Source organism: Choloepus didactylus, chromosome 17, assembly GCF_015220235.1.
Source record: "Choloepus didactylus isolate mChoDid1 chromosome 17, mChoDid1.pri, whole genome shotgun sequence".
NCBI classification, from domain to species: domain Eukaryota; kingdom Metazoa; phylum Chordata; class Mammalia; order Pilosa; family Megalonychidae; genus Choloepus; species Choloepus didactylus.
Genome location: NC_051323.1, coordinates 21,820,153 through 21,838,215, shown reverse-complemented (window position 1 = coordinate 21,838,215; position 18,063 = coordinate 21,820,153). Strand labels below are relative to the sequence as shown.

Genomic DNA, 18,063 nt, shown 5'->3' with positions numbered 1-18,063 from the left:
GATAGAGATACACACACAGAATTTAATGCACTATGGTAATCTGTGGAATAAAGTTGTTCCGGGAAGTGCTGTGAGAACTCATAGAGGTGGTGGTGTTTGAGCTGGGCCGTGGAGAATAGGTATTTGCTAGGAAAAGAACTTGTAGGGAAAGCAAAGAAGCAAAACAAGGTGGGTTTTCAGGTAAGGGAATAGTTGCGTGAGGCTGGGGAGTGGCCTCATGGTTGGGAGCATGTGGGGCATGATGGGAAATGGGGGAGGACCCCATAAGGCGAAAGACTTCCCTTATTGCACAATTCACTAAGAAGAGAAAAGGAACCAGGCTTTGAATTTTAGTTCTTTTACATATCAATACTTTTAGCTACTTTACATTCATTCATTTATGTAACAAATATGGATTGAGCTCCTGTTCTGTGCCAGGCTCTGTTGTAAAGCAGAAGACACATCAAGAAACAAAACCCGTGAAAGTCCCTGCCCTCATGGAGCTGCTCTTTTAGTGTGGCTCTGACTTCGGAGCTCAAGCCCTCACTTGTCGAGTTCAAGCCCAGTGCATCATCCAAACCTGACCACTCATCAAACTTTCCTGTGTTCTAGCTCCCAGGAGCAAGAACCGAGTCAAGAGGAAGGAGAAAGATGTCTTTCTCCCTCAAAACCATCTAACATTTTTGAAAGGTTTTCCTGGTGTCCTTAGAAGTTAACTGATGGCATTTAGCCTGCAATGTCTTATGAAAAAAGATCTTTCTACTTTGGAAAAGTGGCAGCTCTTCTGCTTTCTCCAAAAAGTAGAGGCGGTCTACGGGGCCCTTCTAAGGTGGGTGATCCCCAGATCATCTTTGTGGACAGGCTCTATATTGAACGCAGCCAAGACCGAATCAGCAACCTCAAAGAAAGCTGTGTTCTACCAAAGCATCAGGAGCCCTTGTTTATTGTGGCCGAAGAGAGGAAACTTTGAACCGTAGATAATTATAGAGGCAGCTCTCGCATAAAGATAGCTTCCCCCACAAGATGACAAATCTTGTTCCCAAGGCTTCCTGCCTCCATTTGTTCACAGTAGCATGATGAAAAAGTGTTTCTGCTTATGCCGTTTGGGTCTCTATGAGAGCTGTCATAGTAACTTTCAACTACCATTTTGGAGTGCTTACTCCATGCTGGGTGTTCCAGTACAGTGCCTCAGTGAACCCTCACATCAGCTGTGGGAGGTGAACGCTGTCATCACCCTCGCTTTACGGATGAGGAACCTGAGGAGGGAGAGGGCAGGGCCTTTTATCTTAAGTCTTCAGACTGGTGAGTGGTGGGACTGGGAACCACAGCAATCCGATTTCAGAGCCCCACACTCCCTTGCCTCAATTTTTGCAAGAGATGTATAAAACCGTAATGAATTTTCCATACATGGCATCTTTTTTTTTTTTAACTGTTGCATGTAGCTACCTATTTTCTAAGAAGGGGCCTCAGCTTCCAGTCAATGGAGCAGAAAACTGGGAGCTGTCAAGACACCTGTTAAATCACTGCCCTCGCCTCAACCTACCTTCGCTGTGTGCGTGTCCTGAAGCATAACTTCCCACTCCCGATGCAGTGAACAGCATATCTTGGAGGACGGCAACCCGTAAAGAGCTGATGGAGACATTCTTTCTGTACCATGTTGTTTTGGTTGTAGACTCAGTGGCATCACTAGTCAGTCAGTATTTACTAAACATCCTTTTGGGGCAGGTACCAATACATTCCCTCCTACTTCCACTTAGGCCTTGAGGTTCCCGTTACCAACTGCCCTTTGGTCCCCCTCTTTGTTGTCACTGTCGCCTGGAAGAGGAGGGGTACATCAAGACTGCCAAGAGACCCTGGAATCAAGGCCCCTTGTTCACATTGCCCATGTGGGCCTCCCCATCAATAAGGAACTTCTAGTTTCCAGTGGCTGAGGGAGAAGCTCCAGAGGAAGCATTGTTCAGGGCTCAACACAGATTGGGTAGCAAGTCAGCCCTGTGCCCACTATGTCTCTCATGGAATTTGGGAGTCACTGCATCTTGGGGTGACCTTGTAGAGACCAGACCAGGGGAGTGGGGCTGCTGATGGCCAACTAGGGGTGAACATGCTGCCCAAAGGAAAAGGAAGCTTACATTGGGAGAGTGTGGCAACCCCCCTTACAGGCAGATGGGGGGCAGGCTGTGCCTGGCTGGGGGTTCTGGGAGCCTCTCCTGACATGGTGAAAGCAGCATCCTGATGAATGCTCAGGATTCAGTGGGATGGCTGGGACATCCAGTCCAAAGGGACAGTTGAGGAGAAGCAAAAGAAGCACCCAAGGCCAGTGCAGACAGAGCTGGGGGCTGGGGTATTGGGGCTGCAGAAGTTCACAGAGGCCCTGGAGGAAGAGGGAGGGGCCTTTTATAGGATGCTCTTGACCTCACCTGGGGGCCCGGGAGAGCAATGACAGGCCAGGCAGTGAGCTTGTGTCAGGAATGTGACTGCCATCAAGTAATCCCATGAGCCTGGGAGCCAAGAAATCTGACCAGGGAGGGCCAAGGAGCAGGGGAAAGGAGGCAGGCACCAACCGACCAACCCTGCCGGCCACGCAGATGGGCAGGCTGGGCAATATCTGGAGGCAACTCCCCAGCCCTGTGCAGGGGCCAGTGGGGATGGGAGACCCAACATCTGCTGGAAAGCTGTTCATTAAAAACAACGTCGTTCAGACTCTTGCTTTGCCTTGCTGATGTTCCCCTCCCCCCAGAAGGTAGAAGATGCTGTAATTCTGAAGCATTGGAGCTAATTCTGACCAACAAAGATGAACAAGCTAGGCAAGTGGAAGTGAGAGACCCTCAGAGGGCGTGCCCATTTCCCACAGATACCCCAGAAGGTGGTCCTAGGTGGTGGTCAAGGGCACAGAGGCTGATCAGATGGAACCAAGTGTCAGTGCCAACTCTGCCCTTTACTCTTTGGGTGACCTGGGGCAAGTCTGAATAGAGTCTTGAGCTCTAGTCTCCTGCTTTGTAAAGTGAAGGTAATGACAGTACTGATTTCTCCAGCTATTGGAGGGATCAAGTGAGATGAGGCCTGAAGAGAGCTTAGCCCAGTGCCTGACGTGCAGGAAGCACTCAGTACTCATGAGCAATTATGACTATTTTGCTAGTTGAGGAGAGAAAGTCTTCAGGCACGCAACTTAGGTTTTCAGAAGAAAAATTTCCAAATTTCAGGGAAGAAATAAGCCTGGAAGGGAAAATTACACTAGAGGGTAGGGAAGTGTTCAAATATGTCATTCTGACTGTGCTGTTTAGACAACAAATAGTGGGCAGGAAGTGGTTAACCTGAAAAGGGGAGCAGAGAAAAAGAGGGTGACTCAGGGACAGAATATGGCCGTTGTCCGTGGGGGAGGGGTTGTTGTCAGATGGTGCCTCACCATGGTGCTGCTCAGAAAGTCAAAATAAACCCTAAAACCCCTCCAGCCCTGAAGGGCAGCTCAGAGACTCTCCTCAAAAAAGTCCCAGGCAGCATAGAGGCAGATCCCAGAGAGAGAGAGGGAGAGAGACAGAGACAGAGACAGAGAGAGAAAGAAAACCCTTGCTAAAATGCTTGCATTTTGCAAGTATCTCATTAGAAGAGTGCAAAATGCCTTAAGTTCCTGCATTTGCCTCTCCTGAAGAACTGGGGTGTGTTTACCTCAGGAAGACAGTGAATCATAAAATGGATCATCTTTCTCTTCTTGCTTTGGCTGCCGGGAAGCTCAGAGTCAAGTTCACACCTCACCTTTAGTAATTTTGTGAGACGCTGTGATTTGCCTATTTGTGTCCTAATTTCACCCTAGTCTTTTCTCTGACTTTGATTTTTATTTAAATTTTTACCTCTTTTAATATATGTAATTTTGGTAGTCAGATCTAATTTGTAGAGAACAAGGAGAACATTGTCTTACAGAACATTGCCTGTTTGTAATTTTTAAAAATGCTCTGGTCTTTTCTTTTGCAAACAGAGGCAAATGAGGTTGACTAAGCAAGGGTGAGGTTTTTGGGGTCCGGTGCATGGAGAGGGAAAGTGAGCATGGGGTTTTTGTTTGTCTGTTTGTTTTAGTAGCTGGAAACAAACTTGCCAAAGAATAGAAGGAGCTGCCTCAGGGCTGAAGTTAATCCCTTCTCTAAGGAACCGGGGCTCCCCCGGGGGTTTCCTCCAAGGCCTGAGGCAGTGGCAGACCTGACTTGGGTCTGAGTCACCTGTCAGAAGCAGTTAGTCACCCCCTTTCTCCCCAATACAAGACCGGTCATTGCACTGCAAGTAAATGAGAATAATTTTTGTACAGGACTAGCCTTGAATCTGCTCTGTTATGTACTTTTGTAAAAAACTTGCAAATTTCAGTATTTTATTCACAAATTACACCTGGCCCACTTCACAGGTGACTTATGACATACACCAGGCAGTGCACTGAGGTTAAATTTTTGGACGCAGCACAACCTCCAGGAAGGCACAAGTGGGACACGGTCCTCAGCCCTGTCCCGTTCAACATTAATACAATTAATTTAGATTTGGGTATGAGTGGCCCATTCTCTACATCTGGGGATGACCCCAAGGAAGCAAGAGGGCACCCCAGTCGCCAGTCAGAAGAGGGATCTGCAAGTTCTGGGTAGGTTGAAGTGATGGGGCATCCTGAACAAGATGCATTTTAAATGACAGAAATGCAGGCTCCTAGTCACAGAAGGGAGGTGCTATTTACTGGCTGGGCAGATAAAAGAGAAAAGGGGACTATCGCCAAGACGGCTCAATGCAAGTCTCCAGAGTGAAGGAATGTGCGCAGCAAGGAAAGCCATTTGGTCACACAAAGAGGCCAGTGGCATCCACTGGTCCAGCTGCTGTGGGGAGGGGCTCAGTGCTGAAGATGCAACCCCCCACCCCAGAGCCTCCAAGCTGGTCTCCTGCTGCCACCTGGTTCTGCCCCTGACCGGCCTCTCCTTTTAAGAGGACCCCAAGCCCTCTTGAAGAGCTGGGGGAGGATGCGGAGGTGTTGGACTTCTTCACCTGGATTGTTGCTGATATTCTCACAAACACTGGGGACTGACGGCTTGATGTGCCGAGCCCTCTGTCTTGGGGCTGGCCCCTTTGAAGCTTGTTGCTGCAAAGAGAGGTTAAACCTGCTTATAATCGTGCCTAAGAGTCTCCCCGAGTGCCTCTTTGTTGCTCAGATGTGGCCCTCTCTCTCTCTCTCTCTAACTGAGCCACCTTGGAGGGTGATCTCACTGCCCTCCCCTCTACGTGGGACCTGACTCCGGGGGTGTTAATCTCCCTGGCAACACAGGATGTGACTCCCGGGGATGAATCTGGACCCGGCATTGTGGGATTGAGAACATCTTCTTGACCAAAAAGGGGGATGCAAAATGAAATGAAATAAAGTTTCAGTGGCTGAGAGATTTCAAATGGAGTCGAGAGGTCACTCTGGTGGACATTCTTACGCACTATATAGATAACACTTTTAAGGTTTTAATGTATTGGAATAGCTAGAAGTAAATACCTGAAACTATCAAACTGCAACCCAGTAGTCTTGACTCAAAGACGATTATAAAACAATGCAACTTACAAGGGGTGACAGTGTGACTATGAAAACCCTGTGGATCACACTCCCTTTATCCAGTGTATGGATAGATGAATAGAAAAATGGGGACAGAAACTGAATGAAAAATAGGGTGGGATGGGAGGGTGATTTGGGTGTTCTTTTTTTTATTTTTATTTTTTATTCTGTTTCTTATTCTTTCTGGTTAAGGAGAATGTTCAAAAATAGATTGGGGTGATGAATGCTCAGCTATATGATGGTTCTGTGAACAGTTGATTGTACACCATGGATGATTGTATGCTATGTGAATATATCTCAATAAAATTGCATAAAAATAAAAAAATAAAAAAATAAAAAAAACCAACAAACAAAAGGACCCCAAGATACTTTGAAAACAGATATCACATCCTGGGCCTCTTCTGCTTAAAACCCTCCTGCTCTCCATACGCTGAGCAGAATATCCACGTCTCTACGGTGGCCCACGAGGCCCTGCATGGTCTGGCCCCAGCCGCTGTTCCTGGCCTTCCTTCCTTCACTCTGCCCCAGCCACCCTGGCCTATGGGCCATTCCAGAACCCCCTGCGTGCCCCGGGGCCTTTGCACTTTCCTCCCTGCTGCCTGGAATGCTCTCCCCTGTCCCCTTCGTGGCTTGGTCTCTCACTTTATTCAGGTCTCTGCACAAATGTTCACCTTCCCTGACTCCCCTATATAAAGTATCACGCTCCCAGCACTTTCTATTCATTATCCCCCTTACCCTGATTCATTTTAGTTTTTCTTATCACCACACGGCATTTTATGTTTTTACCTGATTGATGTCAAAACATGATCTCTGGGAGGGCAGAGCCTGAACTCTCCGCAGCAGCCGTGAACAGCTCTGAGCACAGGGCCTGGCTCCCCGTGGGTGCTCAGCCATACCCGTTTGTGCCTGAATGAATGAATGAATGAAGGACCCGTAAAGAGAGACAGAGACAAACTGCACACGTGGAACCAGGGCAGCGCAACGGCCTCCAGTGTCACAGGCCCCGGGGCAGCTGGTGAAACACAGAGAGCGAGAGCGAAGTTAAGGACTTGCTCACCGTCAGTCGGGCGGAGGCAGCACCGTAAGCGCCACGGCAAATGCCTGGGCCTTGGGATAATCCAGAGATCTTGTTCACAAGCAGAAGCAATTTGATGGGCCGCAATTTGGTTGAGAACATATTGCAGGGAAAACAGTTCACCCCAAAGGACAATTATGTTATGTAGCAGAAACTGGAATCCTGACAGCTCACAGAGGTGGATTACATCCTTTCGTGCCTTTTCAAGGATGTTGCTTAATTTTCAGAACATTCGGTTTTACTCTCTGCTTTAAAATTTTCTAGTTAATTCTTAATGACTTTTAATTCTGTGCATTTTTTTAAAAGTTTTCTTGTGAAGTACGCATTCATAAAAGTGCACAAAACATAATCGTCTGCTTAGTGAGTGATGATAAAGTAAGCACTGTTATGCCCCTCCTCAACCCAAAGGACCCCACTACCCTGCTGCCTGGGGTGTTTCTTCTTGTTTTTATAATTTTGCCTCCTGAGTGTGCATCTCTAAGCACTGTGGTTTAGTGGTGCCCATTTGTTTCAGAATATGATGCAAATGGAATTGTATGGTACATATTTTGTGCCTGGCTTTTTTCACTCAACATTGTGTTTGTGAGATTCGTCTGTGAGAGATGTGGTTCTCGTTACTGTATTGTGAGCTTTGTAATAGCAAAATGTTGGAAATGATCTAAATAACCAACAATGGGGAATTGGTTAAATAAAAGTATGGGCGTTTACAAAGCAGAAAGTACCATATAATCCCATTTTTGTTAAAAAGGAAGAAAGAAAAAATAAGAGAGCGAGGGAGACAGAAAAAGAATGAAGGAAAATACATCCATATGAGTGTTTGTACAGAAAGGTCTGGAAAAATATACCATGGTTGACCTAGGGAGAGTGGGTGGGGCCAGGTTCTTTATGAAGTTTCTTTATATTCTTTTTTCAATTGCCCTAATTTTCTGATTTTCCTACAATGGGCACTCATTGCTTTTGTACAAAGGAAAACAACAACACTAACTGGAATTTAAACAACGAAAGAATTAACAAAGCAATAAATAACAAAGAAAAGGATCTGGAATTTGGAGGGGGCTTTCAGGTTTTTTTCCCTCTTAGTTTATTTTCAGCCAATCATGTCTCTTCTACTTGTTTGGTGATTTTTGTAAATTTTTTACTTTTGCAAATTGATTTTTTTTTAATTAGTGTTTCCAACCACAGTTTGCATGTTTATGAGTTTTGTAAATACCTCACCCACTGTTTCATTAACCAGGACCTTATTTATTGCATGCTTGGGCTTTTCGAACCCATTTTCAGCCACTTAGTCTTGCCTTGGTTTATTTATAATAGATGGAAACAACCTACATTCATTTATATCAAATCTTTGTTCTGCTCAAACCTCTGCAACTGATGAAACTGAACTGAAATCAAGCAGGCTTAAATTCTCTTCTCTGTTCGGCCCCTTATTGATTTCCACGTCCCCATCTGTTAAATGGGGATAAAGCCTACATTTGTGAGAATTTGCAAAGAAATTGCCAAGGTAGCAACCTGTGAGTTACCTTAGCCCAGAGTTTCCCACCCCAGCAATGGCGACGTTTGGGCTGGGTAGGGTAGGGTAGCAGGGCTGCCCTGTGCCCGCAAGGACGTGAGCAGTGCCCCAGGCCTCCCCTACTAGATGCTAACAGGACCCCCTGCAGCTGTGACAACCCAAAATAATTCCAGACCCTGCCAAGCGTGCCCTGAGGGCAAAATCCCCCCAACTGAGAACGACTGCCTTAGACTGTCCCTCTCCTTCCCGGAACGGCTACCTCCCAGGCCTGTTGGTTCCTCCTTCCGTCACCTTTGGAATCTGCCCCCTTCACCAAGTGGGCTTAGCCTCTTCAGCCTGCACCAGGCCCATACAGGGGCCCTGCCAGACATCTCCCTCCATGCAGCTTTATTCCCCGTCCACCCTCCATGAGCCACCAGAACACACAGCAGGGCGAGGCATGAAGATATTAATGTGTGCTTTTGCTTCTTTATTTTTCCCCTCATTTTTCCATCTCAGGCAAGTAGCCAGGTGTGCTGGTTTGGATCCGTTATGTACCCCAAAAAAGGCCATGTTCTTTTGAGCCAATCTTGTGGGGGCAGACCTATTGTGAGTGGGACCTTTTGATTAGATTATTTTGATTGAGATGTGACCCTGCCCATTCAAGGTGGGTTTTAGTCATCTTTACTGGCGTCCTCTATGAAAGGATAAAAGGCAGAGACATCTTGAAGAGAGTTCAGAGATGCTTGGAGAGGAAATGCCCAGAGACATTTCGGAGGCAGCTGTTGAAACCAGAACCAGGAGAGAAGCTGAGATGAAATCCAGAGTTTGCTCTGGAGAACCTAAGAGAGGACCCCCAGACGCTGAGAGAGAAACAAGCAAGGATGGACAGGAGCTGAGAGAGAGAAGCTAAGACAGAAGCCCAGAGGCATTTTGGAGAAAGCAGCAGAAATGAAAAGCTAACCCTGGGAGAGGCCCAGCACACTGCAGCCACGTGCCTTCCCATGTGGCAGAGGAACCCCAGATGCCATCAGCCTTTCCTCAGACAAGGTCTCTACCTCTTGATGCCTTAATTTGGACATTTTCATGGCCTTAAAACTGTAAATCTGTGAACTAATAAACCCCCATTGTAAAAGCCAATCCATTTCTAGTATACTGCATTTCAGCAACTTTAGCAAACCAGAATACCAGGACTTCCAGGCTCTCTTTTGTTACTGGGTCAAAAGCAGGTACTGCCTGTGAGACACTTTCCTCCCTGCCTAAAGCCGTGAATGAGAATATGTTCCGGAACCCAGGAAGGGGAGTACAGGATGGTCTTGGGATGGACAGGGCAGGATGGGCGAATCCGGCTTGACAGGGCGGATGGTGGTCAGTCCTGGAGAGAACACACCGTTCCGCTGCCTTACCCCAAAGCAACAGCAGCACCTCGCAGGGGATCGCTTTCTGGTGTCCCTGGGCATATGGGATCTGAGGCTCAGGCTCCTTGTGCCCTGTGTATGGCGCAGGAAGCAGCATGGCCACGTGGCCTGAAGGGATCATGTGGACAGGGACAGTGGGCATTGCCAGGGTGGCCGTGCTTCTGGACATCTGTGCCTTAGAAGCCCTCCCCCACAATGCTTCAATGCTACATAAGTCTGGGACCTTTCCCGAATCCAGAGCAGAAAGAGCCCCCAAAAAGACGGAGTAGGAATCTCCCACCAGCTGGACTGAATGAGGACTCATGTCGGACTTCATTAGCTTTAATTACAGAAAAATATTTTTAATAGCATTTCTCGCACACATCCATGAGTTTGTGAACTGAGGTTCAGACCCAATACTGATGTCAACACGTCACTTCCCTGCCTACAACCCTTCCATGACTCCCCATTACCTAAGGATAAATCGGCCCCTGATTGCCCACCACAGGGAAAGCAGGTGCTCACTGTCCACACCTGCTCCCAGGGCAGACATCACTAATCAATCATGGCATTTTTCTGTGCCTGGATGCTGTCCCAGAATCCTTTGCAGCACCGCCATCAGGCAGCTGCTTGGCTCCAAGTTGGTACTTGAGATGAAGTCTGTTGGACCCACTCTCCTCCCCCATCACGCACATCTTACTGCTTCTTAAATCAGAACATACTCTTGACAGGTACATTTAATGAGGCAGACTTTCTTTTTTGTTTTCCTCAAAAAATATTATTACATTTATAGTGCCCTTTATACTTGAATACAACTTAGGGCTCAAGAAATACAACATCTGCTATCCCTGGCCTCCTGGAGTTTCCCCAAAGGTCACAAAGGACCCTCCGTGCCTCAGTCACCCTGTGTGACAGCCCCAGCCTGCCTGCTCCTTGCCTCCTCCTCTTCCTCTCTTTCTCCCTCCACCCTGCATCTTTCTGGAAAATGCTCATTCTTCTCAGCTCACAGAGCTCCTTGTGGAGCCCATCCTGACTCCCCCCACCCCAGGTGGATGACTTGAGCCCCCCTGTGTCCCCTGCCCTGGCACATATGTGGGCCATGGCACCTGGGCCATTCTAAGGCCCTGGCCCTATTTGCCTGCCTCTGCCAGCCCGTTAATCCCTAGAGGGGGGGCTCACTTCTCACAGTCCCCAGTGCAGGGCTCCCCGGTAAGTCCCACAGGCAGCATGTACCTGGGGAATTTGCCAGAGTCCAGGTCAGAGATTTGAGAACTGATTTATTACCCCACAACGGGAAGCGTAACAGCCGGGTGGGGCGACTGGCCAGAGTGGCCTGACCAGAGTTTGCCCTCCTTCCACGTGTGGCCAGGAAGGCCCCATTGTCCGAGGTTGCTCGGCGACGGTGGACTCTGGGACAGAAGCCGTGACTGACGGGACTGGAATGTCCTGTGGCTTCAGTTCTGACAGCTGCCTCAGTGTCTCCTGAGAGGCTGAGGACCAGGTGGGCCAACCAGGTGACCTTTCTGGGACCCAAGGGCTGACCCCTCCCTCAGCCTCAGCACAAGAGAAAGACCGGTGGCCTCTGTCACTGACTCCACCTGCTTCCTGAAGGACATATTGTGTCATCAGATAAAGTAATTCCTTCAGACTGGTCCTCAAGGCAAGTCCTGCACACCTGGGGGCCTTACTTCTAAAAGATGACTGCATCTGTCTATTCTGACTTCATAATTTCTCTTTCTTATAGGACACCCCTCTGGGACTGCCAAGGACCACCCACGTCCATCACCGAGTAGGCGATTAATAAGTGTTTGCTTCTAGGTTTTGTTTTTCGTAGGCATATGGGGTAGCAATTCTGGGTATTCTAGGATTGGGCAAATAAGTAATCCGGAGCCAGGTTTCTCAATGTGGGGGAAAGGAGTTGCAAATGTAGAAAGGGGAAGGCTAGAATGAACCCTATGGGGTAGAATTGGACGTGGAGGTATCAGCATGAGCGCATATTTTTAACATATGTAGAAGAGAGAGAAATATATGTCAATGTACTATGCATTTTTCTTTGCTCTGCCCACCAAAAGGACCCCAGTGTGATAACATGCTGCAGTGAGCCAGTCTGAAGAGGCTCCCACGGCCAAACCTAAAACATTGAGCATCAAAGTAAATAATGATATATAATTCAGAGACAGAAAGTAGGTTAGAGGTTGTCTGGGGACGGGGGGTGGTATATGTTTAGCAGGTAAGAAAAAAATGATAGTAACAAAGTATTAACTCATTGAAGAAAATAAGAATCTATAAGTCCACCCTGAAGGAATGAATGAATGAATAAACAAGAAGGGAAAGCTCTTCTTTAGACAAATGTAAAGGGATGGTAGAGTTAGAAAGCTCCACTTGGCAACCATTACAGTAATAAACAGTCCAGGCAGGGATCATCAGTGGAGGCTAAGTCTAGTGTTGGACAGTCTGATGAGAAACAGGATATTTATAAAGTCTCAGAGTATCTCCCCACAAGGTGTCCATTAATTACCCAGGGGGGAAATAGTTACCTTGCTGTGGAGAAACCTGGAGACAACACCTGGACCAAGAGGTTAAAGCAAGCGTCACCAGGATTGGGACACACAGGCACCTGTGCCTCCTGCTCTGATGGACGGAGAGGGACAAACGTCACTTCCGGGAACTCCTGCCAAAACACCTGACCCGAGTCTCATCATGAGAGAACCTCAGAGTTGCCCAAACGAGGGACGTTCTACAAAGTAACTGGCCCCAGACTAGAGACAAGACAACTAAGTGCAACGTGTAGCTGGATTGGATCCCAGACCAGAATTTTTTTTTCTTTTGCTATAAAGTACTATTGGAAAATGAAAATAAGGTCTGCAGATTAGATCATACTATTATGTCATTGTCAATTTCCTGATGGTGATTGTCGCATTGTCCTTACATAAAAGAATGTCCTTGTTTTTTAGGAAACAAATATTAAAGTATTTAGAGGAAAATGCGTGACATATTTGTAATTTTTAAGCGGTTCAGGAAAACTATATATACACATATAAATAGAAGGAAGGAGGATGAGAGAGAATGATACAGTTAATTGATAAAATGTTGACATTTGGGGAACTGTGTGAAACATGTATGGGAATTCTCTGCAACTTTTTGCATCTGAAATCATTTCAAAACAAAAGTTTCAAAATGAAATAGTTGCTTGCTGGATAAAAGCATAAGGAAATATCTAGCATAACCTGGGGCAATTAGTAGGTATTTGGTGTGTGGTGGACATCATTAGAGAAGGGAGTGCCTTGTTGGACATGTATAACTGAAGATGTTAGAACATTCTAGGCCAGCACTTTTCAAGCTTTCATGTGCCTGTGAATCACCTGGCGATCTTGTTAAATTGAGATTCTGGGGCAGGTCTGGGTGGGGATCCAGATTTTGAGTTTCTGACAAGCTCCCTGGTGATGGGAACTGCTTTTCTGCTGATCCGTGGATCATGATCATCACCTACCCCAACGTGTGTGTGTGTGTGTGTGTGTGTGTGTGTGTGTGTGTGTGTGAACACACACACAACATAAAACGTCACATTTTAACCTCTTTTAAGTATACAATCCAGTGGTGTTAATTATGATTAATTCACGATGTTGTGCCGCCGTCACCTCCATCCATTACCAAAACTCTTCCATGACCCCAAATAGAACTCTGTACCCATTAACCAGTAACTCCCCATTCCCCACCTCATCCCTGCCCCTGGTAATGTGTAATCTATTTTCTGGTTGGTATGAATTTGCATATTCTAGTTACTTCATGTAAGTGAAATCATACACTGTTTGTCCTTCTGTGTCTGGATTATTTCATTCAACATGATGTCTTCAAGGTTCATCCATGTGGTTGCTTGAATCAGAACTTCGCTACTCTGTACGGCTGAATAATATTTCATTGTATGGGTATTCCACATGGCGCATCCATTCATCTGGTGATGGGCACTTGGGCTGCTTCTACCTTTTGCCGTGGATCACCCTTGGAGTAGCAAGGATTGGGGAGATCTCACTAGGCATTAGACCAGTGTGCCTGCGGCCTGGCTGCATGTTAGGATCACCGGAGGAGCTGACTTCCCAGCTGTAGCTAACGTGCAGCCAAGATTAAACCTTGACCTTGATCCTGGTGTCTGTCTCCCCCATTCCATCATCTGGAATTCAGAGCATGCCCCCACCCACCACCCACCCAGCCCCCACCAAGTCTGAATGCCCCCACCGCTCCCAAGCTGGACTTCTTTGCTGCCGCTTTACTCCATCCTATACCCGGAAGCCAGAGGAACTTTCCTGCTCCTCCATTGTTCCAACACCTGCCATGCAAGTCAAGTGCGAACTCCTCACCCAGGCCCCAGGTCCTCTGTGCTGTAACCACGACACACCTTTCCCGGCTGCTCTCCCTGGCTCCCCCTTTGACACCCTGCTGCCAGGAGAGCAGCCACTCAGGATCCTACCACCCAGGTGCCACCAACCTCCGACCTCCGCTGGCTTTTGCAATCATTCTCACACCCGGGACGCTCCCGTCACAGGTCACACTGCAGGTCTCCAGGTGAGAGCTACCTCTTAGTTCCTTCCTCCATGGGGCCTGCAATGTGGACATCACGGACCCCTACTCTGGCTGGGCACATGAGGGCCGCGGGAGGGGAGGTTTGGGGGTGGGGGGAGAGGACAAATGGGGGCGTGCTCTGGAGGAGGCTGGGGGAGCGGCCTCGGACTGGCTCCTGCTCACTCAGAACAGGCCAGGAGGACAGGGAGGGGCGGCTCTGCTGTCGCCCTGGAATTGGGGCCTGGCCACCCAGTACCCCGTTCCCCTCATCGCTTCCCCACCCACTCCTCACCCTCCCTCCTTCCTCCAGAAGGACATAGAGGAAAATGGGTCACAGGGTGGTGCCACCTGGGTTGTTCCTTCAGGAGAGGGTTTGGCCTGGAGAAAAGCAGCACCTGTTAGGCCAGCAGAGAGGGGTGTTAAAAAGCAAATTTGAGAAGGGGCACGCAGGACCCGGGAGGCACGAGACCCTCTCCTTCTCCAGTCCTCCCGCCTCTACGGCAGCCCCTGGCTATGCCCACCTCCTCCTCCAGTCTCACTCTCCTGGGAAAAGACACCCCCTGGGCACTGCTGCCCTTTGCCCATGAGCCCCAGGGCTGCCGAGCTCATTCTGATTGGGATGCCGGGTGTCCGGAGGGAGCCGGGGCGTCCTGGATCGTGGGGGTCGGGGGGGGCCTCGGTTCCCAGGGAGGTGCAGCCTGAGTCCGCATGGGCTCGGGAAGGCGGTCGTTCTTGGCTTCGATCAGCTTCCAGAAGTCCGGAAGCAAATCCCCAGCGGCCTCTTAGAAGAAAGGCTCTCCCTGTTGTCCGGCTCCGGCTCTGACTGTGTGTCCCTCCCTCAGGAATGTCCAGGTGGGAAACTTTTGTGGGAAACTTCCAAGAGAGCCTCATTCCACCCTAAAGCCTCAGGAAGGGAACATGGCCCTTCCCAGCTCCCATCAAGAGGGTCTTGGAGCTTTGTGCCCTTCAGTCTCTCTGCCATCCCCGCAGTCCCCGCAGTCCCCGCATGTCTTTGCACAATTCCCCTGTGCCCAAGGTCCCTAGACATCCTCACCCCCGAGGACGGGCGTTTGAGATCTGGGACAAATCTCCTTTACGAAGATTTCTATTCACTCGGCTTCTCAGTTTGGGTTGGGGGCATTCAGATTCCCAGTCCTGCCAAGTCTCAGAAGGAGATGCAGGAACTTGGAAGCAAATGTAAGGTGAGCCCTACAACAGACAAACACCCCGTTAACAGATCTGGGAACGTCTTCCTGGCTCCCTGTGGCCCCACTAGTTGCAGGCGCCATTCCAAGTCCCCCCAGGAAGTCCTCCCACAGCTGGCGCCCCAACCTGCCTCTCCCGCCCCCGGGGCTCAGAAAGGTCAATCCTTATCTCCTGACTTTGCCTTCTTCCTCCAAACCCCAGTTCCCAGGGTGGCTGTAAGAACATTTGCCAGGCAGATACTTTCCTGCTTGTTTATAACAAACATAATGTTCCAATCCCCAATCACAACATCTCACAAGTAACTTTAGGGCCACTTTTGGAGACAAGGAGCAATTGGGTGCTAAAATCCTGGAGTTTGAAATGATTAGAGGAATTGTGGTTAGATTAGAAATAATGAGAGGAATTATGGAGGGAATAAGTCAAAATATTTGAAATTGAGGCTCTCTTAGAAAACTCAAGCTATATAGTCTTTCTCTATATATTATTCTCTTATGTCTCCAGGCTGGGCCCATAGAAGGCACCCAGTAAATACCTGGATCTTCTGTCCCTGTTTCCCCAGCCGTCTCACATCCACTCCCACTCATCCCAAATCAACACATGACATGTTTTTTCCATGCATCAATCTTTATTGGTTTGTGAGGTAATTGAAGTCTTGGCACAAACCTCAATGGGTTTCAAAGCAAATGACAAGGAAACAGACATTGTGCAGGTGAAGACTCAGCAGGCAAGAATCCCAGAACAGCTGTGGCCCTCACCTGCGGGATCCGGCTCATGGCAGGAGGACACTGTGGGCAGCACGTTGCCTGGCTGAGGCAGGCTTCTCCCAAAGACAACCATTTCAAGCCATCTTCTTGGAACCTTCTTCCAGCCTCCAAATCTTTGCCACTGTCAGCAGCTTAACAACCAGGAGGATCCTCTCTCTCTCCCAAGAAAGCCAGCCTGCCCTCCTTCACCTGTGCCTTTTCAGATGGACACCTCCCTCACCAGGGACAGATTTGGGCCCCTGCAGAGGGAGGGGGAGGGCAAGAGTTGATTCGAGAAGGTTGGCCAAGCCCTCAGTGACTACTCTGAGGATTAATGCCCCCGTATACTGGTTGGGTCTTCTCACCAAGGTTTGGGGATGGTAAACAAAAGGGACTTCTCAGTAGGAGAGCTGCTGTCCCCCCTTCTCTGAAGGCAGCTCCTCCTCGATGAGCTCCAGGTCAAACTCATCTTCCAGGGTTCCTCCAACAGGCAGAAGGCGGAACTTTTTTCCTCTCAGGGTGCACGTGCGATGCTCGAAGTCCAGGATGGCATTTTGATCCTGGAGCAGGTCAGTCCCAATGATGGCTTCCTCAGCACTCGCGTTGGCCACGAGGAACTCTGCCTTCATCTTCAGCTTGCCCAGGGACACTGTTGTTTTCCAGACACCCAGGATCTTCATCTCAGCCCCATTGGCCACTTTCACCACATTCTCGAAGGGACTCAGGGTGTCCACATCACCCTCGGTGACCTCTTTCCACAAGACTGGGTGGACCACGGAGACCTGAGCTCCCGAGTCCACCAGGAACCTCACGGGCACTTTGCCAATTTTCCCCTTGAGGTAGTAACCCTTACCCATGCTGTTGGCAAAGACAATCTCTTTAGGTGGGTGGCTGTGGGCAGCACTGGGGACCCCAAAGTTCTTCAGGAGGGTTTCCTTCACGATCCCATAATCACCCTGGTCCTCTGGACGAAGCCCTCTGTAGACATCCAGGGCGTCTCCCCTGAGCGACTCTTTCAGGAACCTCAGCTGGGTGACATCGTCCCAATTGTTAAGGTCCTTGATGACTTCAAAGCGGTGCAGCCAGAGGTGTGGGGCTAGGTTACTTCCATCAAAAGGCTCTGGGACAAAGGCACGCTCTGGGCAGCCTTCCTGGCTCCTGGCTCCACAGCCTGCCATCCTGTTGCTCTCCACTGGAACTGCAGCAGCAACCCACACCAAGCAGATGAAACTACAGAATCCTGTAGGTGCAATCACGCTGGAGAACGAGACCTCTCCGCGCAGAACGCTGCTTACTTGCCCAGCCTTGGGCAAGCAGAAGAGACCAGACGAGACTGTCTGACTGGCTGCTGCAGGCAGAAGCGGGCAGCTGCGGTGGCCTGCTGGCTCTGCAGAGCCTTTTTGAGGCCTGGCCTGGGCCTCCAGGGCTCCCCATTCTCCTTTGTTCTGCAGGCCCCGCCCCACCCCGCCCTCCCGCCAGCATCCGGCCCGACTAGCAGGATCGGTGCCTCGCCCTTCTGCATCCCTCCACGGGACGGGCATGGGCCGGCCCACGCTGCAGAAGGGCCAGCCATGGGCAGAGGGGCCTACCCAGGTCCCCTCTCTATCTGGGTCCCAGAATATCAGATGAGGAAATGGAGGCTGTTATGACATTTGGGAATTTGTCATCCACAGAGGGGAAGGAGGAGGCAGGGACCACGTGCCACCAGCTGAGACCGGACACTCCCCTCTGGCCTCATGTCTGTGTGACCACTGTGGGGTCCAAGGAAAGGAGGTGCATTTACCAGCTCCTCCGATGTGCCAGGCAATAGCTGCGTGTTTCCCACACTTTCTAACCTGAGCATAGTGTCGGGTAAGATTCCCTGGAGAGGGAGGTAAAGAAGGGTCCAGAATCAGAGATGCCCAGAAGTGGTTCTGTCAATGAGTGAGGACACGCAGATGCACACACACACACACACACACACACACACACATGCATTTTCTGTGAACTCGATCCCTACAGTAATTTTGTAATTTTCCCTCACTGATCTCACTTAATTCGGCCTCGCCCCGGGGGCTCTCGTG

The 18,063-nt window shown here is 49.3% G+C and overlaps 1 protein-coding gene across 1 annotated transcript; it reads right to left on the bottom strand.

Annotated features, from left to right (window-relative positions):
- Nucleotides 1-15,915: 15,915 nt before the first annotated feature.
- Nucleotides 15,916-17,265, bottom strand: ASPRV1 (aspartic peptidase retroviral like 1). Its single transcript, XM_037807546.1, has 2 exons — nucleotides 16,366-17,265; nucleotides 15,916-16,260 (listed from the first exon to the last, which is right to left on the bottom strand). Exon 1 carries the CDS (start codon nucleotides 17,176-17,178, stop codon nucleotides 16,399-16,401), a length of 780 nt encoding a protein of 259 aa, XP_037663474.1. The 5' UTR covers nucleotides 17,179-17,265; the 3' UTR covers nucleotides 15,916-16,260; nucleotides 16,366-16,398.
- Nucleotides 17,266-18,063: the final 798 nt, after the last annotated feature.

Bases quoted from the DNA above. Each gene is read 5' to 3' on its own strand.
- ASPRV1 (XM_037807546.1), bottom strand. From the start codon at position 17,178: ATGGCAGGCTGTGGAGCCAGGAGCCAGGAAGGCTGCCCAGAGCGTGCC.